Source organism: Manis javanica, chromosome 13 (genome assembly GCF_040802235.1).
Source record: "Manis javanica isolate MJ-LG chromosome 13, MJ_LKY, whole genome shotgun sequence".
In the NCBI taxonomy this organism is placed as follows: Eukaryota; Metazoa; Chordata; class Mammalia; order Pholidota; family Manidae; genus Manis; species Manis javanica.
In genome coordinates, this window is record NC_133168.1 from 67,827,302 (window position 1) to 67,854,303 (window position 27,002).

The window sequence follows — 27,002 nt, forward strand, 5'->3', positions numbered from 1 at the left end:
CATTAGGGAAATGCACATTAAAACCACAGAGCCAGTGCGACATCTTTGTATATCTACTAGAATGTCTAAAATTAAGAAGACTGACCATGCCAAGTATTGGTGAGGAGGTGGAGCAACTCATCTCGCTGGAGCTTGGCAGTGTCTTAAAGAGTTAAATGTATACTTGCCATATGACCCAGCCACGACACTCTTAACCAACTCAAGAAAAAATGTCCATTCAAAAACTTGTACATAGATTGGTTGTAAAAGCTTTATTTGTAATAGCCTCAAACTGCAAACAACTCAAACATCCAATGAAAAGATAGGCAAATTGGATGTATTTATTGCATATATCCTTACAATGGAATAGCACAGAGCAATAAAAAGGATCAATTATTCATGCATGCAGGAACATGGACAAGTCTCAAAATAATTACGCTGAGTTAGAGAGTCAGAAAGAAAGGCGAGAGACTCTTGGGAATTAAGTTAAAAGAGTATCACTAGGAATATAGGAAGTAGAGGAAGAATTGTAGTGTTACTTCAAAAGTAGACTTGGTGAGGCTTGATTATGGGCTGATGGATACAGGTGGGGCATAGCCTCAGGTCTTTCTTTAGCTTGAGTTTCTCTCTATGGATAATCACCTATTTAATGGTACCAATGACTCTTAAGGATATAAAATGAAGGGCTGCCTGTTAAATGCCGATCCTGTGATAGCTTCGAGACCCCCAAGGAGAAGCATCCAGTAGGCAAATGATCGGTACTCGACATTAAGGAAAATCAATGTATGTCTTGCTTTTAAATAGATATGAGTGTATAAAGTTATACATTAAAGTGTTATTTAGTGAGTGAAAATAAAGAAGAGGATGAAGAAAAATGGGATTTCTAGAACCAGTCCTGTGGATAAGAGACAATGAAGGGTTGAAGGCAGAGAGAGAGGGAGGGAGGGAGAAAGCCTGTGAGAAGGCCCCTCAGAACAAAGGAACAGGGAGTGATTGGGAAAGCAGTCGATTTTATGGGCATCTTGTTTTTTAATGCCCATCACTATGGTGTATCTCTGTGTGTGTGCTTGGATTTATTTAGTCACTTGATCCAAATTCTATAACCAATTCAGCTCTTAAGAGGTAGTGTCAATCGTGGTCAAGGGCACAGGTCCTGGAGACAATATTCCCCACCTCTTGCCTTAACAGATACATAAGCCCTCTGAACATCTGTTTCTTTACCTGTAAAATGGCATCTCCATCAGTTTCTACCTCTTAGAGTTTATTGTATTAATAAATATTTTTTAAAAATTTGTACAGGAAATACTTAGCATTTCTTCTAATCCATAGTAAGGACTCTATAAATTGGTCTTTCTCTTCCTTTCCTCCTCCCTCTTATCATTATTAGGAAATAATTGTGAGAGATGATTAGACATAGTTTTAATCTCCCAATAAGCCATTAGAAAAACAAGAGCATGTTTTAGTGTTTACTGCCAGAAGTAATCGTAATGTCACCTTTATTCATGATTCATCTGATTTCAGTGATTTATTTATACATGCTATCTCATTAGTCTTTTATATGATGCGAAAAAAAAGCATGGATTACTGTTGAAGCAAAAAAGTAGAAATTTAGTGACTTTGGTTCTGCCTATGCTCCAATTTCTGTTTGGATTAAGACAAATAATTTAAATGTCTTGCACCTCAATATCCTCAACTGAAACAGAAATGAAACATAGTAATCACATAGGGCTATTAGAAATGTCTAAGTAGAAAGCATACAAGTTTTAACGTTATTTAAATATAAAACTTTATCGGAAGTGAAGTGGGTTGCACAAATCAGTATATTTCTGTAAGTGTGGCTCCATGGTATAAATAAACTTTATGCCACATTGAAGTTCACTGATAGACTAGGTTGAAAGAAGTGATTTCGCTTTCCTATCCAGTATGCTTCTAGTGCATCTGTTCCATCTAATAGAAATAGACCCTGTCCATGCAAATGCCTGGTCTGCATTAATTTCACCAGTAATAACTGTTCATTTTGAGTCAGCAGGGTTTTTCTTGTCTTGTTTTCAGGTTTTGTGGATTTGACCCTCCACGATCAGGTCCACCTTCTGGAATGTGCCTGGCTGGAGATCCTGATGATCGGACTTGTCTGGCGCTCCATGGAGCACCCAGGGAAGCTCCTGTTTGCCCCCAACTTGCTCCTGGACAGGTGCGTGACTTGGCTGTAGCCTGGCGGGAAGCACAGCCTTTGTAATCACCAGTTTCTTCCTGAGGCTCTTTTATTCAGTACTGCATGAGGCGTCCAAGAACTTTACCAGATATATTTACTTTACAGATGAGTGAATTTGGGACATGTAGTCTACTCGAGATCCCAGAAAGCTAAGGATAATTTTCTGCTAAACATCTCCTCAGGGGAGCTCTATTATTTCTAATATATAGAGTATGTGTGTATATATATGTTACATTGATATATGTAATCAATAGATTATTATTTTATATGTATACATAGTGTATGTAAATATTATAATTTTATACTATATATAAAATTATAAATACAATAATAATTATAAAATCTATATATGTGTTTTATATGTACATTTACATATATGTGTACATATATGTGTATATATATGTAAAACTATTAATTGTAGTTTTCTAACTCTACTTTCATCTTGTGTTATTAAAAAAAATGATAAATATCCTCTCTTTAATTAAAATCTTTTTTGGCCCGTGTACGTCCAAACCACACCTTTTCATCTCCTTCTCCAATTTTCCCATCAGTAAATGAGGAAGTTTGACCTGAGTTCTGAAGGCCACTTCCAGTTCTATGAATTCATGAAAGTTACTTGCTTGTTTTAGAAAATGAAGATTTCAGTTTCCAAATACGCTACCTTATCGAATGTATTCTCTTTGGGCTGACTTAATATGGATTCTATTCTTTCTTTTCCAGCCATTGTTTAGAGTAATAGAATGTAGACATTATTCAACAGAAGCTACTGCTGGTGGAGTCCCTCCCTACCTGGCACCAGCTACCGTATTAAACACTTTACATACATGATCTCATTTAATTGTCGCAGCACTTCTAGGAAGCTCATCATTCACATTTTATCAGAAAGGAAACTAAGTTTCAGAGCCATTCTGCTACTTGCAAAAAGCATCCAGCTGGCTAATGGCGGAGCCAGGAGTGGGATTCAACATCTGCCTGGCTCTGGCACACTCTTATTGCCTCCTGTCCTGTGCACACATTCTTCACACTCTTCCCTGCTCAGCGATGCCCAGTTCGGTTCGCTGTTATAGCCTTTGGTTTCCAGGGATGCCTCGTATTTCTGGGCCACATAACAGTTTGAATGAGGAAGAACCATCTTCTGATTGTCTCCTGCGAACTTCCCTTGCCTCTGCCCAGCAGCCCAGGGCTGCCAAGCTGCCCGGGGAGGCATCCGTGCACATTCCCTCCTGGCGGAGCACCACACCACCTCCTCATCTCCTTCTGTCCTGCTCCGGGCTCCCCTAGACCTGCCCAACTGTCTGGAGCAGAGTTCCAGCAAGATTTATTAAAGTACTGGGGAATTGTTCAACTATTGGCTACTGTTTTGTCATTTTGTGCTACTATCACTTTTGAAAAACAGTGGCGATACTGTTCAAGAAGCAGATTTTGCTGTCTGTGGAATATATTCCCAGATCACAGTTTCTTAAAATTGTCACGAATGGCTATTAGTTTTGTTCCTTAGAACTGCCCTCACTCCGCACTCCGCCAGCCTTTCAGAAGATGCCTTTATAGTACTCTTTCACTTTCCTTTTCTGTTTCTCTTGTCTTTTAGTTTTCTTTTCCACCTCTTTTCCCCTCTGTTTTCCTTTACTTTGCTCTTTCCTTCTTTTCATCCACCTCCCCTCTGCTTCCTCCTTTTCCTTCTTTGTAATTTTCTTGTTGCAGTGATGCGTCTCCCTGACCAAGGTGTGACACATTTGCGATGAAAATGTTGCCACATACAGCGTTTCCCTGCTGCGGATGGAACGTGTGTTCAGTATTTAGGTTTTTGGTACATCTGTAGCTGACCTGATCTTCTCCATGATCAACCGCTTCATCCGGGTCTGTTTTCTTGGGCACACACTTTCTGAGAACAGTCATCACGTCATTGCGTTTTAAATATGAAAGGGTTCATGCCATTACTTCACCCTAGTGAACTCATTTTGCCATATGGTGACATTGCCTGGGATTTTATCAGCCACTTCCTTCTCTTTCTTTGTCACATGCTTACATTGTGGTTAATTTTCTCTCAAATCTCTCACTGCAGAACGAGTGAATAAAAGTCCTCATCTCTATCCATGTGTGCTTTCTAAAACTCCAGCTTTGAAGTTCCTACTTCCTCTAGACCAGGATATCCCAACTTCTGTTCTGCTGACATTTTTGCCTGGATCATTCTTTCCTGGTGGGGAGGGATGTCCTGTACACTTTAGGATGTTTAGAAGCATCCTTAGCCCCTATCCACTAGATGCTCTTGCACCCCCTCCTCCCTAGTGATGACAACTCCAATGTCTCCAGACATTTCTGAATGTCCCCTGTGTGGGGGAAGGGGTGGTCTGAAACTGTCTCTGGTTGAGAACAGCTCCTCTGGACTTTTCTCCTTCAATGTCCTATAAACTCAGACTCACCATACCCCTCATTGAAGATATTATCTTCCTTATTAAGTCTGTTCCTTTTCTTTCTTCCCTATATAGTGACATGGACATTCACAGAGACTACAGAGTTTAAATTAACCATGGATTCCACTTCCCCCCTCACCAGATTATCCACTCAGCTATCAGGTCATTTCTGAGCTGTTTCTGAGTCCGTAGCTCTCCTTTGTCTCCATTCCTCTGTCTCCGTGTCGCTCCTTCCCCAGCTTATGGCCTCCCCACTGCTGCTTCTCCTTCTCCTTCTCGCCCACCACCCCTCTGTCCTGCACTCTTCCCTGTAGTGCTCCTGAGATGTCCTTCTAAGACACAGCTGTAGTCGTGATGCCCCTGACTCAGCCTTCACTGCCTCTTTCCATTCTTCAAAAGGACCTGTCTAAACATCCATTCTTGGTAATTAGGACTCTCTATTGTAAATGTCACACACACAAACATCTACAGAGTCGGCAAATGACGTCAATGAGGAAGGCCAGTGGATGTGAGTTCCAAAAGGCAGTTCTGGGGATTAGGTGAATCTGGGGAGCTCTTGTCCCATCTAAAAACACCTGGATGCTGATGCAGCCATAAACATAACTTAATACTTCAAGTTTTTTTTCCCACTGTTTCTGAAAGGCCCTCTACTGTTAGAATTCCTTGTCAGAATCTTATCCATTCTTTCTGGCTAATTTCAGATGTCACTCTTCCCTTAGAAGCTTCCTTCAAACTCTCTTCTGTTCAGGCAGAAGGTAGCCTTTCCTTTGTCTAAGTTCTCATAGAGTTTGGTTTGTACTTCTCTGAGTCCCACTCTGCCACAGGTCAGTAGTGTTTGTACGTGTTCTCTTCCTTACCTGCTCATAAGCTTCTTGTGGGTGGGGACCAGATCTTGTTCCTCTTTTTGTTACTATCAATGTGCAAAGTCTTCCATGCTTCCCAATGAATATTTGTTAATTACACTGGCCAAGGTCACCCAGATAGCTTATGGCAGTCAGGAGAACCCACTCTTTTCTGACAGTCATTTCATTTCAGCTGTCCTTGTCATCAAACTCACTTCTTGTTCATCATTACTCATCAATTCCTGGCTTATCCCTTATAGAATTTGCAGAAATTAATACCTAAACTTTTTTGAAGGATTTTTTTAAGTCCCTAAAAAGCATTTGGCTTATGCTTATATTTGTGCTTTTATTCCACAAACCTGTTATGTAACTTTTAAATTCCAAATGGGGATAAGCAGAGGGTTTTATTTTTTCCCAAAACTGGACTATTAAGTAAAACCCTAAAGATCTTAATACATTTAAGTACACATAGGTACATGTTAATGATTAGAAAAGTATATACATAAATGCAAATTATATAAATCACATGAAATAAAACTATGATCTATAATATAAAATTTATTTTACTATGGTTTTCTAACTAGTAACATGCACCTAAATATTAGGAAATTTCAATATTATTAAATTACCCTCTTGGTCTTAGAGGGTGACTGCTTTTGTTGACATTGATATATGCAAAACAGTGACCAGCAGTCCATTTGTAATTTTATACCTCTGGTAGATGGCTTTGAGTGACAGCTGAGAACACTGTTTATGTTTTTGCCTTTCAGGTTCCCAGCCCCTTAGATAACATTCTGATTAGCATGATTTACCATGATCCCCCCCATGCTCTTTTCCCATCACAGTGTACATAGCAAATTTTGTAACAAGTGTAGACATTTTGTAACAAAATACAGAAATCTGTAAGTTTCAAAGCTAAGTGTTTGATTGAGAGCTGGTAAGCAGAAGATGAATCTTAGCTTCCTCATTTTAATTTTATCTCAGGCTTTTCAAAGACATGACCTTTGAAAAGTCAGCCACCTCCATTGGCTTTTTACATCTGTATAGAAATGGAGAAAGAGAAAGCCGGAGGTCCCAAGTAGTCCTCTCACCTGTGGATTACCAGTGTTGCTCAACTGGAGACAGGGGTTTAATTTGTGATTTGTTATAATGATGTCTTGTTCTCTCAAACCTTCTTCGTAAATCCAGGCTTATGTGCTTTCCAAGGCCATCAAGAGGATAGAGTTTACCCCAGTCTTTCCTTGTAGTTACTCAAATGTTAGTATTGGCAAGTGGGGTTTAGTGATTATAAGAATAGAAAAACCTGCTGGTTGCCATCCCACATTTGTGAGCAGAGGACATTTTTCCTATCTTGTGTCTATTTAAAAAGTTATTGCTTGATTTTCTCCCCAGTGACAACCCATGATATCTTGATTCTGGTAGTTTATAACTGCCCTGTAGTCATATGCTGAAGGCTAATTTTATCCTTGCCATGCTTAGCCTACCCACAGTTTCCAGGTCTTCCCTGCATCCTGCAGCAGTGAGTTCCAAGCACTTAATGCAGTCATCTCTTCCTGTGAAAACCAAGAAATAATGGTTATTATAAGGTATAAATATAGAACCCAGTAATTTTTCTTGGTGTGTATGTGTGTCTGTGTTGTACAAGAGGAAAGTTAAAGATAATAAGAATGCCTGTGAAAGTCATCAGGAAATGGAGAAAATTCACTTTCCATTCTAGCACCTAATGCTCTGGTGTGTTTTGGCACCAGAAAACACAAACTATGTCCTCGGTGTCAACTAGGAATGCGTCTCTTTGCATAGTCCTTCGTGAGCATTCACACTGGAAAAACACACTGACAACAGAAGCAAAAGCGTTCAGTATACGTCATTCCTTGAGGGGTCTCTGTTCTTACAGGAGTAAAGTTTGCTATGGCTGGAGGCAGATGTGATGGTAGAGGAAACAATGTAAACTGCCTGTTCGGTGAGACCATCCCGTGTCCAAGGGACTGTCTAATTCTGTTTTGCTGGCACCATCCATGCTAACAAATTCTGAGAAATATTTGCGGATTTCTCAGTGAAGCCAAAGCCCTCTCTTTTGACTCCTATTCACTCTCAGAGAAACAACTATTCATCCACTTGAAAAGCAGAGCTTAATTCGACTAGCAGAATATTCCCTCTACCAAGCATCTGGCCAGAGGGTTGTTGATCTAGCTCTTTCCTTGACTCCTGCATCAGACGGCTCTGCCTGTAGGAAATAGTATTGGACAACAGAAAGTTCTTTTACTCGTAGGCATGGATAGGAATAAGCTCTTTTCCTTAAGAGAAAAACAGGTTACTGCACCAGAGAGAAGAGTTTGCGTCTTCTACTAAATAGCAGACTGACTTCAGATGACACATTCATTTTAAATTGAAAAGAACGAGTCATTTTCTACAAACATGAGCATTCTCATTTTAGGTTGCTTGTAAATATTTCAGAAAAATACAAGCAAATAAAACAATGCTTCCAGCAGTGCTTTTATTGGCCTTTATCTTATTTTTTTTCTGTTTAAAACCTGATGTAAATTCTTTGCAGAATTTTTACTCAGAAGAGTAGAAAAATTAAGTTCTGAAGTAAGTTGATGAATTCAGAATGTAATCCATCCAAAGGTTTCCTGGACATGAAGAGGGGGACATCCCTTTCTATTCCCTTTTCAGATTTCTCCCCCCTGAAAAATGTGTGCTCCTCTAAAGGGGAGCCTCATAGCTGGGAGAGCAGGTGTGGGCTGAGGGGTGAGTGATGTGCCCGTTTGCAGAGCTAGTCCTGGGCAGGAGACAGTTGCAGTTACTCCAGTAGCTTTGCTGGATTTTTCTCCAGAATTTTCCAGGGAGTCCTTTGATTTTCATTCCTATTCGCCTCATTCATATGTCAGGAAATTTGGTCATAACCTTTTTTTCTCTGCCTTATAGAATCGGATAAAAAGAGAAAAAAAAGGAGAGCAACATTTATTAATTTTTTAAACATGTACTGTACTACGCTGGGTTATCTTCCAAACTGTATTTCATTCATTGTCTGAAAATACAGGTAGCAAAAGGTTTTACTTGTTTATATTCTGACTCTGGTTTCTTTGGTTCTCTCCCTGCTCTGAGCCTTTAATTAGTCAAGAGCAGGTGCCAACTGACTGATACTTAAGTCTTTGTTTTTTTAATGCTGGGAATATGAAACTGTACTGTAGAGGAGAAAAACTGAGGCCAAAAGAAGGAAAAAATAAGCCAAACTGACACTATTATTACTATTCTTACTACATCTGATTGAAAATGAATCAAAACGTGTCTTGGACTAAAAACCGATTTCATTATACACTCTAAATAGGACAGTTATATAATATCTGAATAGTATCTCAGTAAGGATATTAAACAAACACACACATATGGGAGTTTCAGGAACAGTCAGTTTGACCAACAAGACCATCAATCATGAAAGCACTTATAGGGGTTCCATCAGAAAAAGGTAAAAAAACAACACATTCAAATGTAGGTTTCTGCTTAAAAACAAAAGCAATTCAGCAGCACTGTATTATAGAGCTTGCTAAGACACACGTCTTTAACTCTTCAAGAGGAATAAGCATGTAAACAGTAAGGATCCACTCAATATAAAATCACTCCAGAGGAAAAGGCATAATTCCAACCGAAGCATTAATGCTGTGTAGGAGGTTAATTGGACTTTTCTTACATTTCTACATAAACACATTATTTTTGTATTCACCATTTATGTTTAACAATTAAACATCAGCCTAATTGATTTCAAAATACAATCAAAATATTTTGACAGTTAAATTGTAAAGTACATTAATATTATTTAGATCACACGTGTCACAAAGGGATAATCAAATAATTCCATCCCCCATCCTTAGGGGCTTTAATCAAAGCTGTCTCTCCATCATCGGCATTAGAAATGCCCCCATTTGTTCTTAGGAATGCCATAAAACTCCGATGATAAGGGGAGATGGCCAACTTCAAGTCTGGGTTAGTTAGAGTTCATTTTAAATCAACTCAGTAGATATTTTTTTAGTACCTCTCGGGTCCTGCATGATCCTGGAGTATCTGAAAAAAGATATGTGTAAGACGCACACCTGAACTCATGGAATTTACAGTCAGTGGTAGAGTAATAGTAGTGTGCAAATAAATGGCAAGCAAAAGCAAGACATCGCCGCAGGCCCCCACCGCAGCCCACTAGCCACTCAGGTCTAATGTATTCTTCCCCATCACTTTCTAATGGCTGTGGATTCTGTGACAATTAATCCCTGGATTAAACATGCATTTAGATACTGACTCACTCTTGACATTCCCATGCTAGAGTAAGTATACTCACGGTGTGTTTATCCTGCCTAAAACCGTAATGCAGGTAACTCTAAAAGTGAGTTCATTCTGTATGTTGGTCCTTTGGGGCTGGCAGGAGGGCAGCAGATTTGGGCAGAAGTTTATCAAGATAGATGACCACAGCTTAAACATATTTGCAATGTTACTTATGTCAAGGTATTACTAGTATTTGGATATTTTCCTGTGATGACAGCTCTTAATTTTACAGAGTAAGTAGAGGTTTGACTTCAAAATAATTAGAGTTAGTATGTCTGTTTCCATTTCCTGTTGAAAGTTGAAATTGTCTTTATTATCAGTGTCATGGTTACCTGCCCTTTTGGTTTGTTATTAAGTTCCAGTCTCTTCTTTGGTATTGTTGACTTCTCCCTGTGGGATCATAATCCAAAGAATAAGGGTAAAGTTTCTCTTCTGATACTTATAGAGGCATTTTTAAGTGATTGACTATTCTTACTTGTTTTTTATTTTCATTTTATCAAATGTAAAGGAGATGTAAAGAGCACACACTGTCAGTATTTTCCTTGGTTTTATACCACAACGGAGAATCAGTTCTTGATCTGTTTTCGTATTTACCACACTCTCCCCTGGCCCAGATTCTCAGGCCCACCATGACTTTATTGTTGGAAAATGGGACACAACAAAGAGATTTGGATGATAAGAAAAGATTACTTACTGCACACATTTGAGCAGAACAGGGCTTCTGTATCTCCAACTTTAGTCAGGACCAGCTTAATACTGGGAGTCATTGAGCCTGCGATGCAATCCACCTTAGCCTCTGAATTTTGCTTTTTCAGTGTGTATCAATCAGTTGATTTATTATTATTTTTTGTTACTCAGATTGTCCCATCTGTGGCTAACAAGAGTTCCTTCATACTGAATTTTATGTCATCATGGCATAAAGCATTAGTCTATGATGCCTTCTTGCTGAGCAGTAAAATAACACGTCCCAGCCTCCTACTGTAAATTTCCTGCCCCATAAACCATTTCTAGAAGGACTACTCATTGGTTTCAGAGAAATTAGTATTTAGAAGTCAATTTTGGCACTCAGTGTGTTCACTACTTTTGAGTTGTCACTGTTTCTAGGCCTTTTCAATTGATAAAATAAGGATATAAGCACCTTTGAAACAACAAAATAATTATTTCATAGTGATATTTCCAATTCAAATCTTGGTTCTGAACCAAATAAATGTAATTACTCATTTGATTATCTTTGCATTGTGTGAAATAGTTTAAAGATAATAGTACCAGTCTATCTACTGACAATTAGACCATTGAATATAGTTGAAGATTTCTAAGTAGCTCTATTTGTCTTTATATTTCACTTAGAATGGAAAGTCAAATACTATGTTCTGCAGACACTTGAAATAAACCTTCTCTCTGAGGATATGTCATCAACCTGATATAGAGTAAGAATCATTTGTTTCAAGCTGATTTCCATTTTTACATATATTTTTACTTAATATCTTTGAATATGTAAAGTATTTGTTTCTGAAGTCAAAACCAGGTATATTCAGTATATACATAATGCTTTGGAAATTACTACATGTTTGTGTATAAAGAGCTTCCTTATTCCTTTTCATGATAATTTTATATTTCATTGTGTGGAATCCCTTATTGATGGGCATGGAGGTTCTTTCCAATCTTATACTATAAACAACAACAAAAAGGCCACAATAAGTAACTTTGTGAACAAGTTATTTTATACTTTCTTCAGTCTGTCTTTGTGATAGATCCCTAGAAGTGGGATTGTTGGGTCAAAAAGTACAAGCATGCTAGATATTGGAAAATTTATTACCAGTGATTTTGTGTTTGTGTCATTGTGCTTTCCCACAAGCACGTATAAGAGGACCACTTTCACAGCAGCCTCTCTAACAGAATATGTTGTCAAACTTTTAGATTTTTGCCAATCTGATAGGTAAGAAGTTATCTCAAAATGGCACTAATTGCATTTCCGTTTATTTCCGAATGAAATTAAGCATATTACTTACATTTAAGGACCTTTTCTTCTTTTGTGAGTTGCACATTCATATTTTTGTCCATTTTTGTACCTGCTTGTCTTTTATTCCCTTGATATTTAGAAGCTAAGAAATAGATTAGCTTTTTTTATTTGAGAAAGCAGATAGACTAGCTTTTTTCTCAATATAAATTGCCAATATGTTTTTTCAATTTTTCATTTGCATTTGAACTGTTTATGGAGTATTTTGTCAGGCAAAAAGTTTTTGTAAATTGTTTTATTGCAGAAATACATTAATCTTTTATTTTAATAACAAGAAGGGGTTCTCTGCCCCCCAAGTTGTAATTATATTCACTTCTGCTTGTTTCTAGTACTTTTTACTCTTTTATCTTCGGTCTCTTTGGAATTTATCCTGATATAGTGTGCTATAAAGACTAACTTTTATATTTTCTAGATGGCTTTTCAGTTTTTCCAAAACCATTTATAAAAACATCAATATTTTCTCAAGTGATTTGAGGTATATATCCTTGATTACATACTGAATTTCTTTGTAGACTCAAGTCCTTCTTTGAAATTTCAATTATCTGCTAAGGTTTATCTGTTTGTGAATCAATATCACATACGCTTTATTTACAGCAGCTCCAAATTGGGATTTCATTCTGGTCAGGCTATCTCTCCAATGTTGCTTTTTGATATTTCAGGGTTTTTCAGGTAATTCTTCCTTTCTTTTTTTATAATTAACTTGTTGAAATCCATAAGAAACTCTGATGATTTTATTGGAATCATGTTAAATGTAAATTGCCTTAAGAATTAATGTCTTTATAATGTTGAATCTCCTTATCCAAGACAAGGTGTCTTTTCATTTGTTCAGATTTGTAGTGTGCATCTTTCAGAAGTATTTTCAAGTATCTTTATATATATTTTGTATATATTTTTCAGATTATGCGTAGCTATTTTAAATACATATACATACATATATATAGTATAAATATGAATAAATGAATACACATTATTTGTATGTAGGTCAGTAATTGATACTTTTTGTTTTGTTTTGTTTTTTGTTTGTGCACACAGTTTTATTTTTAAAGCTATGTTTTATTTAGTATGTCTCAAGCATCTTTATATTTTATTAAATACTTTCTGAAACAAAACATTTTAATGAATGAGTCATATTCTCTTGTGTAGATCCAGCGATTTTTAGTTTTTTTTTTACATACAGACTACTGCTTTGCTAAATTCTCTTACCTTGTTTAGAGTAGTTTACCATTAATTTCCATTGGGTTTCCTAACATGCAATCATATCATCTGCAAATAGATTGTTTTACCTCTTCCTTTTTTTCCCTAAGCATCTAAATATTTTTATCTGATTGTATTGAATAATACCTCTAATCTCTTGTAAAAATATTAGCAATAATGGGGACCATTTCTTCATTCCTATGTATTCATGTTACAACAGTTTCTATGGATTTCTGTTATTACATGATTTTATTGAAAAGGAAGGTTATTGTTATTTTTTCTCTGTATACTCTTTACATGTTTTTGTTATCAGTATTACACATGTCTCACAAAAGTAGTTTGGGATTTTCTTTGATTTTTCTATGCTCTGGGAAGTTTTAAGTAGTATTGGTATTATTTGATCTTTAAAAATTTTAATTTTGTGGAATTCCATTGTGGGATGTGGACCTGGAGCTCTCTGGACATTTTAATTCTTCTGCAGTAATTGGTCTCTGGATTTTTCTCTCTTCTTGGGTCAGTTTTGGCCTGTAAATCTCCTGATAAAGTTATCCATTTCATCTAGGTCTTCAAATTTATTACACTGAGTTGGACAAAGTGGTTTCTGATGCTTTTAAAAGTTTTCTGTGGTGTGATGGTTTCTTTCACCTTATAATTTATTTTATGTATTTATTTTTCTTTTAGAGAACTTTGGTCAGCTAGTGGTTTATTTTGTCAATTCTTTTCATCAAAGAACTAGTTTATATTTTTAAAATTAGTTGTGCTTGTTTTCTATTTTCTGGCTCATTGCTATATTTTTAGCTTTATTAAACCCTTCCTCTGCTTTTTAGTCAGTTAACTTTGTATTTCTTTTTGTAGGTTTTTGAGTTAATATTTAATTCATTTAATTTCACTTCATAATATAGGTAATTAATGTAAAGAATTTTTTCAAAGCTCTGCTTTAGTTATGTCTTATAACTTTTAATATCTTTATTTTCTAAATATCTTTTAATGTCTTTATTTTCTAAAACTTCAGCTATTTCATATTTTACTTTCCCTTTTATTAAACAGTTTATCTAATAAACAGTTTTATAGGTTTAAGGGGCATTTTTTGTTTTGTTATTAATAAACATTACTTGCTTTGGGTTCAGAGAATACTGCTTGTATTATTTCCATTTTTTGGGGGTCTTATTAAAGTTTTCTTTGTAGCCTAGTATAATTTCAGTTTTCTAAATGTTCTGTACACATTTGATATGAAAGTTTATTTATTCTTATTAAGATAGAAGGGAAAATATCTTTCTGTGTCCAGTTCTCTTCCTATATCCTGTAATTTTTGCTTAATGAAAACTTATAACCTATTATCTGCTGCATAGATATTTATTTGCTTCATCTCTATTGTACATTATAGTTTTAGGTTATAAAGTTTTTTATTCTTTTAATCTTTTTTTCTGGATTGAACTTCACCATCAATATGAAGATCATGACCCCTGGTTTCCTTTTATTTCCACTGAATATTTCTTTTCCCATCTTTATTGTTAATGTCTGAACATTTTTTCTTTAGGCCTCTATTTTATACAGTCTAGAGTTAGATTTTACTTTATTAGCCAACTTGAGAATATTTTTTAGTTCATAAGTTAAGCCAATTTATGTTTATTGATGCAACCACTATGTTTGATTCAATTTCTGGTATATTATTTTGTATTTCCCACATATTAAATGATCTCTTTTCTTTGTTATTTTTACTTGATTGTTTAGTTTCTAGGTATTTCGTATTTTTGTTCTGGTTGTTAGATTTATATATATTTAGTCATTTCTTCTTTAGAAAGTGTTCATTTCCTACTATGAGCAGTTGTGAAGTTAGCGAGTAACTTAACATTCCTCAATCACCCTCCAATACACACTAAAATTGTCTTAGTATTAAACTCTGTAGTGTTAAATATATTTCAGCTTCTACTACTTGATCTGTCAGAATCAAATGATGTCAGTTTAACTCAGCTAATACCTATGAGGTAATCATAAGCTAATAATAATTTCTATGATACTTCCTTTCTCATCTTATTTTTATTATTATATTTTTTATACATTGTTAGAACTTATAACACTTGAAGCTCTTTTTGGTCAACCCTAACCCTAATTTTTATTTAACTCTATCATGAAATGTATTTGTTCAGTGTCTACAATCAGACCGTGTGCTGTTGGTTCTCTAATTTTGTTTTTGGTTGTCTGGAGCTTTGTTCATCAGGAAAGGTTCATGAGGACACATTTTTTTAGTTTAAAAATGTGTATAATTCTTTCTCTGTGTCCTTTAGAAAGTTTGGCTGTATACAAAATCTTTGGCTTACATTTTTCCTCGCTTAGTTTTGAACGATTGTTTCCTTGTTTTCTCATATGAAACACTGCTGTCAAGAAGTTGGATGGCAGTGGGGTTCTCTTCCCCTTCTTTGTAATTTGGGCTTTTGTCTGAATGCCTAAAGGTTTTTTACGCCCTCCCCATAGACTTAAATTTCAGTAATTTTATTAAGCTATGGCTCTGTGTTGACCATTTTAGATCAGTTTTCCCAGGTACATGGTATATCTTTTGAATACATAGATTGAAATCTTTTCCTTCTTGACTCTCTTGACTTAGAGTTTTAAATAATTGTTTTGCTATATTGCTTTGTTTGCTTCTTCAGGGGCCCATTTATACTCGTGGATACCCTTTACCTGTTCTATATTTAAGACTTCTCCATAAATCCTTTTTTTCTTTCTCCTTATTTGTTTTCTTTCCATCCTTTACCCCCTCACCATGCTGCCCATAGAGTCTATTTGCTGTTATGTCCTGTTCCTGAATGTTTTTCCTTGATTTTCAGATTTATTTCTAAATTGTTTAGGTTCTTGTTTTATTTTTTTTTTCTGTTGCCTGGCCATATCATTTCTGCATTTTTTATTTCTGAAATGTTCAACTTGTTCAAAGTTTTGACTCTTTTTTCTTCAGTATTTTTAATTCAATATGAAATATTAGGCTGCAGTTTTATTCTGCTTTGTGGATAGCAGTATTTCAAAGAGCTGCATTGCCATAGCAGACCCAAATGGATCCCTAGATCTCAACCACACTAAGGTTTTACTAATAACTAGCAAAAGACACAAGCTGAAAATGGGCATAAAGAAACACAGCAGCCTCCTCCACTGGGAGGACTCTGAATCATTTTTCAGATGGAGTTTCTGAAAAAACCTTTCTCTTCAGTACAATGTGTTTCAATTTTTGCAGTGATAGACGATTGCTAACTATGATGTGGTTGCTGTCAGTTCACTTGGAAGGGGCCATTTGGATTTCATGCTACTCAGTTCCTATACTTTGTTAGCCATGCAAATAGAAAGTCTATGAGATTAACTTCTATTCTCTAGTAGCTGTATCCCATAAAATTTTAAAAATTCCAGCTTTTTTTTTTAAATCATGAGCAATTTAGACAGACTTGATACTTCAGGTCTAAAACATTATTATATAAGAATTTTCCTTGTTATCTTTCTGATTTTTAATCCCATGAAAATGTTTAACAAAAGGTCTATTTAATCAGTATACCAAAACCAACTTATTTCTTTATACCAGCAACAAATACAAACTGTTATGAAAAATATATTAGTATATATATCTTTAATTTAGAATTATATATACATTTTACAGTAGTAACAAAAAACTATAATGCATTTTGGAATAAATTGAATAAAGAAATTGCAGGTGCTCTATAGAGATCATTAGAAACCTCCATTGGAAAACATTAAGAATATAAAACATTAAAAGGAAAGCTAGCCTATGTTTATGGCTAGGAATTTTCATTGTTAAAAATGTATGAAGTCTCCACAAATGGATCTGTAAATTCAGGGAATTTCCAATCAAAAGTCCTGAGTTCATGCTCACATTTATATGGTAGAGGTCAAAGACCAAATATAGCCAAATGCTCTGGAGACTGAAATTAAGATAAGGAGATTGGGTAAAAAACTATAATAATTAAGATATAAGGTCAAAAACCTGTTACAATCATGACAATGTGGTGTGGGCATAGAAATAAGCACACTGGCGAATAACAGAAAAGAGAACTCAAAAACTGGCATTTTTAAGCAGCTAACCTGCTGTAGAGCATTGAAACTGAGAGAGAAAGGAAGAACCATTGTGTTAATGGTCCTGAGAAAATTGGTTATCTACTTAGGAAAAAAAAAAGAAATTTGAATCTACTTCATAGCATATGAAAAATTAATTCCAGATGAGTGAAGGACTTAAACTGAGAGACAGAGCTAAAATTTTTATAAGAAGATGGAGAAAAATATCTGTCTCAGGATTGGGAATTATGTCTTAAGGCACAAAATGTACTAACCATAAAAGAAACATTGTTAAAGTTGATCTCTCTAAAATTAGCAACTTTAATTAAGAAAAATTTAAAGAAGAAAAGTTTCCAGAGAAATGGGTATTTATTGCTATAAATTGTTATGCTTTAAAAATATTTTAGATTGGCTCTCTCAGGTACATGTGGTATATCTTTTTGAATACATAGATTGAAATCTTTTCCTTCTTGACTCTCTTGACTTAGAGTCAATATATATCCATATTCTTTTGTATGAACCAAATATTATGTTGAAAATGTAGTAAGGAAAGACAATAAGCTAAACAGCTTACAATGGCATACCCTTTACATCCATCATCTGCTAAGTCAGAAACATGCATCACTTTAAGTTTTCTGAAATGGGAAATGGAAATACTTATGGAGGGCCCTCACAGGTCCATTTAGAGATTGTATGTTCAGGAAAATGGAATTGAAATGTTTTTAGTAAGAGTCATGGACCTAGTCCTTGAAATAGATGTTGGTTGAGTTTTCTATAGTATGTAATCACAACACAATAAGACTCAAAAGCATTTCAATAAAATGTGGGTGGAAGAGGAGCATGCTGCTTCAAGGGCTTCATGAGCTTTTTGCAGACTGGAGCTCTCCAGGCCTTTGGGAAGAACCCCATTTACCTTGGTTCAGAATCAATTTTAACCGTCATTGAGGCCTGGTGGGTAAGAGTGCAGCATGAAGTCCTTGGGAACATATTGGGGTGGAGGGGGGAGAAAAGACAAAAATGCAGAAATGGGCTCCTGTTTCGCTTACTAGTTGTGTCCAGACCAATATGCTGGTATGCTAATCACTGGTGAAATGGTAGGATTATATTTTGATCCCCAGTTTAGTTTCTTAGAGAAGTTTCTAGTAAATTAGAGCAATGACATTGGTCCTGATTAGTGTTATTCTGTTAGACTAAAGACATAATTTCTACATATACTATGGCCTGAAGCCTTGGAAATATTTACTAAGTAGAAGAGTACAAAAGAGAGAGAGAGGTCATAAAAACAAATGAACAAAAATACAAAACCTACAACGTTGTTCTGTATGATGAGTATGATGAGAAGACACCTTTATCCATAGAGAACACATAGATATTTCTCATTTCTGTCCTGAAAATGCCAGTTCACGTGACTCTGGTTGGAGCAGAATAGGTTCATCTGGCCTTTGAAGTTGTATGAGTGATGTTGAACCTTGCTGTTGATGAAATTCAGTATGTTTTTCTCAATTTTTACTTAATAAGCACTATTTCATTTCCCTCTCCTAGACTGCATTGTTTTAAAAAAGCCCTGCAGTCAACCATTCTAGAAAATGAGGGTAAATTTTAACTGATGGTAATTCTACAACATGTGTCATACTTACAGTTTATAATGTGCTATCCTACATATTCTTTCATTTATCCTTGATACAGCTCTTTGGGGATATTGAGACAGACATTATAATGGTTATCTTCCCTCTGGGCAAATGAGGTTTAATAAGTGTTAAAGTAGCTGCTTATGATTAGTCACAAGGCTAGTTAGTGGCAGGAATCCAGACTTCTCACTCCACTTTCAATGCTTTTTCACTCTGCCATTAGTAAGTAATGTTGAGTATTAATGTCAACATTTTCCTAGGCATTAGGAATATAGAGAAAAATAAGGCAGGCAAACCTGTCTTCTGAAAGTTTATAATCTATTATGGGGGAAAAGACAGTTACATGAGTCATAAGGTAATAAATGCTGTTTATGGGTATATACTCGGTGCAGGCCTGATCTCGGAAGGAACGGCAGTGGGGAGTGGTAGATGGAGAGGCAGAAGGGTTGTTTACTGTGGGCAGACAAATAGTTCACTTCCAAGGCACAGGAAAAGGGTCGAAGTCCGGTGGAATCTTCAATCCATGTATATGGTACCAAGTTTCCAAGGCTTAGTCCCAGGACTGGCACCATGTTCTTGACCACTGAACAAACACTGGAATCTATTAAAAAGAGTTGTAGGGATTTTCGAAGTCTCAGCACAGCAGTAACTTAGAAATCAGCCAGAGATGGTTCTCCATCCTCATGTTCAGATACATGGGCGCAAGAGAAGTCCCAGATCTGCCTCTTAGAAGGGCTGAGTGTGGGATGGGGCACAGCAGAGACTAAAGCACACGGAAGCTAACTGGGGGTGGAGATGGCTGTGGAGGGGTAGCCCTGTGCTGTCTGAGAGCCTAGGCTTTGGAGCCAGACTGCAGGTTGGCTACTGACTTTTGCAGTAGCTCAACTTCTGTGGCCCTCAATTTCTTTTCTATTATACCAGTACCTCTCTCATGGAGTTTTATAAGGATTCAATGAGTAGATGTCAGGTATTTAGACCACACTTATTGGCACACAGTGAGAACTGAATCAATGTCATCTTTCATTGTTATTATATTACTATTGTTAGGGTTGGTAGTGGAGCTAAGTTGCACCATGATCGAGCCTATAAGATTTTGTTGATGCTAAGAAAAGAATAAGTGTTCTAAGAAGTTTGGTCAGCAAAAGTGGAACTTAGTATGGAGAATGAGTGAACCTTTTTGTAGATGTTAGTAAGTCTACCGAGTATTGATTCTGTGAAGTATTATTTTGGAGACATTCTATTTGCACATATGAAGTCACTGAGTCCTTATTTTAGAACTCAGCATTTAAGACCTAGGGCAATGCTTTTCAAATTGTCTTCTATGGGTCTAAGATGGTTACTAAGGGGGGTTGCCTTAAAGGAAGGTAGAAGCTGTAGGTCTCTGGGACACCTCTTAGTTCATTCAAAACAGATGTACTTTGTTCTGTTTTATAACTGGAGTGTGACATATTATTTTACTTAATAAGGATACCACTTCTACAGATGGTTTGAATACTATTGATTTGGTCTGGCCTCCTTGTTTACAGATGAGGAAATAGAATTAAAGAATGGCCAAGTGACTTGCTCAGAGTTGCACAACCATTAATTGACAGAGTACGTCCGAGAACACATGTCTATTCCTTCTGGGACAGTGCCTTTTACTAGTGACATGGTACCTATTGCTGCACAATACAGGATTACTGCACTTTCCAGCTTTTAGCATAATGAAAAGAAAAATTTAAAGATACACTTCTAAAACAGTGCCTAAATGTAAGGACTTCAAAAATCAAATGCCAATAACTTGGCAGATGCATATCCACTCCCCCTACCACACTGGCACAGTTTTCAGTATCATTTACCCTTCTTCAAATAAATATTTGCTTTATATCCCTATTTTTATTTGACAAAAATTTAGATTGAGAAATATGAAATAAATTTAGGGAGTAGAAATTATATGGTGAACTCAAGGTAAAGAATGTCCATAAAAAAATGACAAAAAGAAGGAAGGAGGCAGAAGAACTCTGAAAGAGTGATAAACATTAAAGAAGAATGTGTTCAATAAATAAAACAAGTTTGTTTCAAATGTGAGCTAAGAGATGTGATACCTCAAAATATCTTGTCACTCAGGCCTCAGCTACAATGTCACGTCCTCAAGGACAAGCTAAAGTTGGGTTTCTACCAGCTTGCCTGCTGCTGCTTGTTTTATTTCCTAAAAGCGCTTACCAAAATTGGAGATTATCTTGTTTGTGTATTTACTTGACTCTTTTCTGCCTCTGCCACTTGAATGGAACTTAAGAAGACTTGGAGAAATAGTCTCCCTGAAAGTCTGACCTCTAAGAAGCACAAGTCTTGGTCACTCTAATCTTAAATTCTCCCTGATCAAAGCCTGAGGGGCTGTGTTTCTGCTGCTGACTCTTCTGTTTCATCCAGGACCACCTGGGACTGGGGTCACAAAGTTCCAGACTTCCGGGATCTTGACCTTCTTTTAATTTCTCAAACTCATCAAGCATTTTCTTATTTCCACACCCTATGCACGCATCTCTCTCTTTGGTACATCCTTCCCAATTCTTTTCCTGGCTAACTCCTAGTTCTTTAGGTTTCAGATTAAATATCACCTCCTCAAAGACACCCACACTTCCTCTTACCTAAGGTAGTTCCCTTATTCTACTGTCTCATAAGACCCTGTCCTCTTCCTTCTTGGCATTTGTCACAGTTAATGGTCTTGTTTTATTTTATTGGTGAATATGTGTGTGTGTTTAATATCTGTCTACCTTACCTGTGTACTGCAGGAGGGCAGTATTATCATATCCTCAACATTTAGTGCCTGGAACATAGCAGATTCCGACTCAGTAAGTAGTTAGTGAATGAGTAAAGGAATGAATGAATTAAGTCGGTCTTCAAGTTCTAGCACAGAATCTGGCATTAAATAGTGGGTTCAAAAAATAGTGAACAACTAAAATTGAGCTAATGTAGAAATGAAACATTAGTCATATTTTCTTTAGAGACAATGATTGGTTTATCAAAAGTAGAGACCCTGCCTTCCGGGACAAACAGCACTCTGTGTTCACTCGTTTGCTCCATTCCCATGAACAGAATCTTCTCATCTAAGTACAGTGGAGAAAAACTACCTAGTTGCTTTGTCTATGTTATTCCCAAATACCCAAATGAAAAGTGAATAACAGAAGCATTCTTCCTTAAGTTTTATATACTTGATGTCATTATCTTAAAAGATTAATTGAATCTCTTCTCAGCTGGATATTTGAGTCGACACAACCATTAGAGAATTTTCCTCTTGAGACTTACTTTAGCTCTTAAACTATACACACGGAACAAGCAAACTCAAGTGTATCATTATGTATAGAAGTGCAGAATTCCATCTCCCTTTGGCAAACCATTCAAACCCCAAAGTGTGTTTTCCACATTTTGACAGAAGCATCTGTAATAACCAACTCTAACCTCCTTTTGTGCCACTTTAGCACCCAAAAGTATATGAAAAGTGTGCATGTTAAGCCTTGTCCTATTTATGAAAAAATATTTCATAGCTTAAAAACTCTTTTGGCTGTCAGCCTCCTGATGTGAGAAAAGTACATGGCAAAGAGCCCTAGAATCTTACTCCTGTAAGACAGAGAGCTTAATAAACATAACTGAACAGTAGATAACTTAAGTGTTTGAAGCTAATATATCCACACACATTTTTTAGATAGGTCAGTCTAATGTTTCCTATACCATTATTATGACAACAATTTGCACAGGCCTGAATAAAGAGGGTCTGAATCCTTCTGGGTAAGTAATAGGTGTATCAATTATCTGTTCTCTGTCACTAGGATTGGAGGTAAGCTTACAATAACCCTTGGAAAGCTGAAGCCCACCCTTGGAGACTATAATAATAAGTTCCTCTAGGCCTTGTGGCAGAGCTTTGGAAGGCATGGGTAGGGCCTTCTTTCTTGAAGGGTTTGGGTATAGAGTTTTGGATGTAGGCAGATGGCCTCATAACCTATGGAAGCCACTTCCAAATGTCAGTAATCAGCGAGTTAATACCTCAGCAAGGCAAGTCTGAAGGAGAATGACTTTTTCCTTCAGCTAAAAATATCTTGAGAGAAATAAGACAAATACTCACTCCTTTCTTTGATTTCAATGCACATGGACTTCATTATACTAAAAGAATCTTTGGATTTTTTTCTCCTTTTATTGGAAGTCCATTTACTGGGCCCTGATGCTGACTGCTTTCTCTCGGTCGATTCCCTTACATTTCATGTGAAAACAAGAGCAGCAAAGCTAAGTCTGGATTTCAGCCAAGAAGAGCAGAGAGTTGAAAACTTTCTTCCTACACTCATGCTGCCCAGCTTCTTCAGCAAGGTCTGTCTGCCTAGGAATGCACCTTCGGAGAACTTCACATTTGTAAAATGCTGCTAAACGGCTCTGTGCATTCATCCCTTAAATCCTCAGCGAGGACGGCACTGGCTTTTAGCCTCAGCACCTCTTCTCGAAGGAACTGGACCCGCAGTCTTTCCACTTGAAACCCAGTCTTTCTAAATGAATCATTCAACATGGCTTTTAAACTTCTTTTGCTCAGAATAACTCTTAAAAAGATGATCTTCTGGCCATATCCTTAAAATTCCTCCCATTGGTATTTTATTTTATTCCATGTTCCCTGTAATTCTCTACCTAAGTACTCTCCTTTTTAAGAGCGATGACATTTTTGCTAGTTATTGTCATATACTTTCAGCTCATTTACCTTGACATATACCTGGTGAGTCAGCGTACACTAACAAATAAAGCACAGAATTTGGCCCAACACCACAAGGTTGACGTGTTACCAGGTGCGCAGAGGGGAAGGTTGGGCATGAGAGAGAGACGCTCTCCCGGCAAATTCACTGAGTCTGTTCTTTGACCTTCAAGTCATTTCAGTTGTTCAGAGTAGTCTTCAGAGGAAAAGATCTCAAATTTGGGAGGTCTTTCAAGAGTCATAAACAATGCGCCCTGGGTAGTTTTTCAAAACAGACCTTTTGTCAATTTTTAATCAGCCATTTAATATTGTGCTTTCTTAGGATCATACGAGCCTTGGTCTTAGTGTTCTTAAGGCTCTACATTTTAGTTACTTGGTTTCTTCTCTATCACATGCCCCTGGGAACTCTACCATTGCAATATCTTAAATTGGAAGCTCTCTCTCCGGGATATATTCTCTACAGCTTCTACTTCCCCTACCCCATATTCCTCCTGGACCTACTCCTTATTCTTGGTACTTAACACCTCCTATTCTTTGATGACAATTTTCTGATTTCATTTTCCTCCTGTTCCATTCTAAGTTCCATACTCAGTCATTGCAAAACTGCTCTCAAGAGCCTGTCTCCTCTTAACTTTGTTCCATGCCTAAAATGTCAGTCTTCTACCTTGAGTCATTATCACTTCCATCCCCAGGCTACCCAGCACTGCTAGAAAAAGCCAGGATGTCATGTTGCTCGGGCCCACACACTGATCCTATCTTCCTTGACTTCTCTAGCCTTTCATTTAGAGATCATTCTGTGCCTCTTGACATCTCCTCTCTGCTTCTTCATCGCGCCCTCAGCTGCTCCTCCGCATGCCTGTGGCGTCCCATCTTCCTCGAGGCAGCGCTCCCCTGGGACGCTGTCTGCTGCTCTCTCTCTGCCCTCACGTACTTCCCCGGCAGCCCCCAAAGCTCAAAATCCAGACCCAGAGGTTTTTCTGAGTTTCAGATCTTAAGATCTAGTTGGATATCCCACAGACATCTCAGTCTTCTCTCCCACATATGGCTCCCTGTTTTTCATTACCCTAGCACCTAGTTTTCTTTCCCTTTGTGGCACTCATTACTTTATTTAATTATTCCCTTTTTCTTCTTTTCTGTTCTTATCTTTTTAAGCATCTGCCTCCCAAATAGATTGTAAGTTCCTCTTGAGGCGGGCACGTTCCTGCTCATCATTACATTCATAACATGGGCACATAGTTGGCACTCAGTAACTTCACTGAATGTAGAACAATGTATACAGCAGGAGTAAGCAAAGCATGGCTCACAGGCCAAATCCACTCTGCTACTACTTTTGTAAAGAAAGTTTTTTGGAATGCAGTTATGCACATCGGCTACATATTGTCTATGGCTATTTTCCCAATATAAAGAGCTGAGAAGATGCAACAGAGACTGTATGGCCTACCAAGTCTAAAATATCTACCCTTAGGTATTACCCAAACAATTGATACTGACCATTGATAAAAAGGATAGTCTCAGATCAAGGAAAGGAATATAACCTGGTATAAATTGTAGACTGTCAGAGAAACCTTCCTGGAAGAGGAGAAACCTATCTGAGCCTTGAAAGATAAGATATCCCAGAGCAGCATGGGGTTGGGTGGGAGTGGTAATCCGAACAGAGCATCCCGAGAGGGGCTGTGGAGAGGCTGCCTTTGTTCAGAAGCCCTGTGTGGTCTAAGTTGCGAGGGAAGCAGTAGAAAACGGACTTGAAAAGACTGGGCAAGGCCAGAAACCCAAGGGCAATCCTTAGCCTTACCCAGTTCCAGGGCCCCAACTGTGCTTACAGTTCCCTCCTGTGTCCTACATCTCCAGCCTCAATCTACCTTCTCATATTTTCTGCAAATAATATCACTTCCCCATTACTAAACAATCTGAGGTGGCAGAATTTCTAATAGTAGCTCTGCAGAATTCCTCTCTTTTCACACTGTTTCTTATTCTCAAGTGAGAAAAGGCCTTCCTTTTGCTCTGCTGGTGTGGAGACTGCACTCACCTGCTTCCATCTCTCTCTCCTTCTTTCCCCCTCCAGCCCCTCCCTTTAGTCTGTCCCATCCCAGGCCCATTCCTGTTGAGCTTCCAACCTGATAGCTTGGCTCCTCCTCCTCCGCCATTTGTCTGAACGAAACTCAGTGCTTCCCATACAGGAACACTGTTTTTCCCCAAGGGAAATGATTCAAAGTCGCACGCAGCCACTTTGCCCAGCTGCAGTCCGTGGGCCCAGAGCTCTCAGCCGGTGCAGTCCCCTCCATCCAGCACCGTGTTTCTCCTACCCTCTGGGCAGCTTCAACCCACAAACACACGTCATGTCCAGGGTGGAGGGAAGGGCAAAGTAACTGCAGGAACGGCTCCCATTGAGAAGAAGGGCGACTCCGTGTCACCCTTTCATGCCAGTTAGGAAATCCTACTGGGCAGAAGGAGGAGGCTTCTACTCTGCAGGGCCTGAACATTCTTCAATTAGCCCCTAAACCTGCTGCCTGGGAGAAATGAGCTTTCCACTGTTCTCCATAAAGCCTGGCCTCACCTGGCAGGTTCTTACCTTCTGCTATCCTCCTTGGCCATCTGTGGAGCAAGTGGTGAGAAGCTGTCCTTTCAGTGAGCGACGCGGGGTTCTGAGCCCTTCCTGCTGGTTCACACTGCGGGCTTGCCCCGTCCTGTTCCCGACCTACTGTCTGAGTCAAGGACACTTCAGGGACCTCTGGAATCAGAGTAAGGGGACCCTGAATGGGAATGTCACCTACCGGGGAAGGTGGCTACAATGGACAGTGGGATGAGTATGAAATAAACTTTTACTGTGTTGAGCAGCTAAAAGTTTAGGGCTGGAGGCTTGAAAACAGAACAGCTTTAAGTTCAAGTGTGTGATTTCTTTGGCAGTACAGCTGTCTCAAAAAAGATAAAAATAGTAGACTTCTATTCTATTTGCTCTTGTCATTCCCATCCGCTTGTAACCACACCCGAAGTCTTTTCCTAGACTTTTCAAGTCTCAATTCTGATGCTCTTATTTCTTTGGGCTTTGGCCTCTCCCTCATGATTTCCTGGTGACTACCTTGAAGCTATTTGGAACAACAGTCTTGGATGGGGAGGTAGCACCCTAAAGGTGTCATCCTTCATCACCTGAGGTGTTCTGCACACTAGTTACTTTGTAAACGAAGTCTTACTGGACCTTTCATACTCAGAATCCTCATTGATTTCATCTCTTAATATTTCATGGCCAGAAGCAGCTGATGTTTCCAAAGTTGTAAGATTATTTATCTTTGGGGTTTTCCCATTTCCTTCCATCTCTGCTTGTGAACCGTTCTGTTCTTACCTGAGTTCACCTCCTCCTTGGAACACCTTACAAAGGCAGCTCTAGTGTCTGCCGCACACCATCCCCCTAACTCTTTCTGTCCATTTCCCCGGGAATGTGTTCTGCCTTCCAAGTTATTTCAGACCAAGGTGTTGCCAAATATTTTGCAGTGTGGCAACAGAGTTCTCTAGCTTGTTGTATCTGTGTCTTGTTATTTGACATTAAGGGAGTAAACATTTTTCTGGCAGGGCCCCACTTCCAGTACCAATTTCTTTATTGAATCACAGAGGCTAAACTGCTGGAATGAACAGCCACCATATCCCAATACCTTAGTTTT

The 27,002-nt window shown here is 37.7% G+C and overlaps 1 protein-coding gene across 4 annotated transcripts in view; it reads left to right on the top strand.

Annotated features, from left to right (window-relative positions):
• ESR1 (estrogen receptor 1) overlaps positions 1-27,002 on the top strand; it is a 302,834-nt gene that overhangs the window by 240,881 nt on the left and 34,951 nt on the right. For all 4 annotated transcript variants that reach the window (XM_073219766.1, XM_073219765.1, XM_073219767.1 and 1 more), the window contains exon 6: positions 2,032-2,170. In XM_073219766.1, the coding sequence (XP_073075867.1) occupies positions 2,032-2,170 (139 nt within the window). The remainder of the gene's footprint in view (positions 1-2,031; positions 2,171-27,002) is intronic.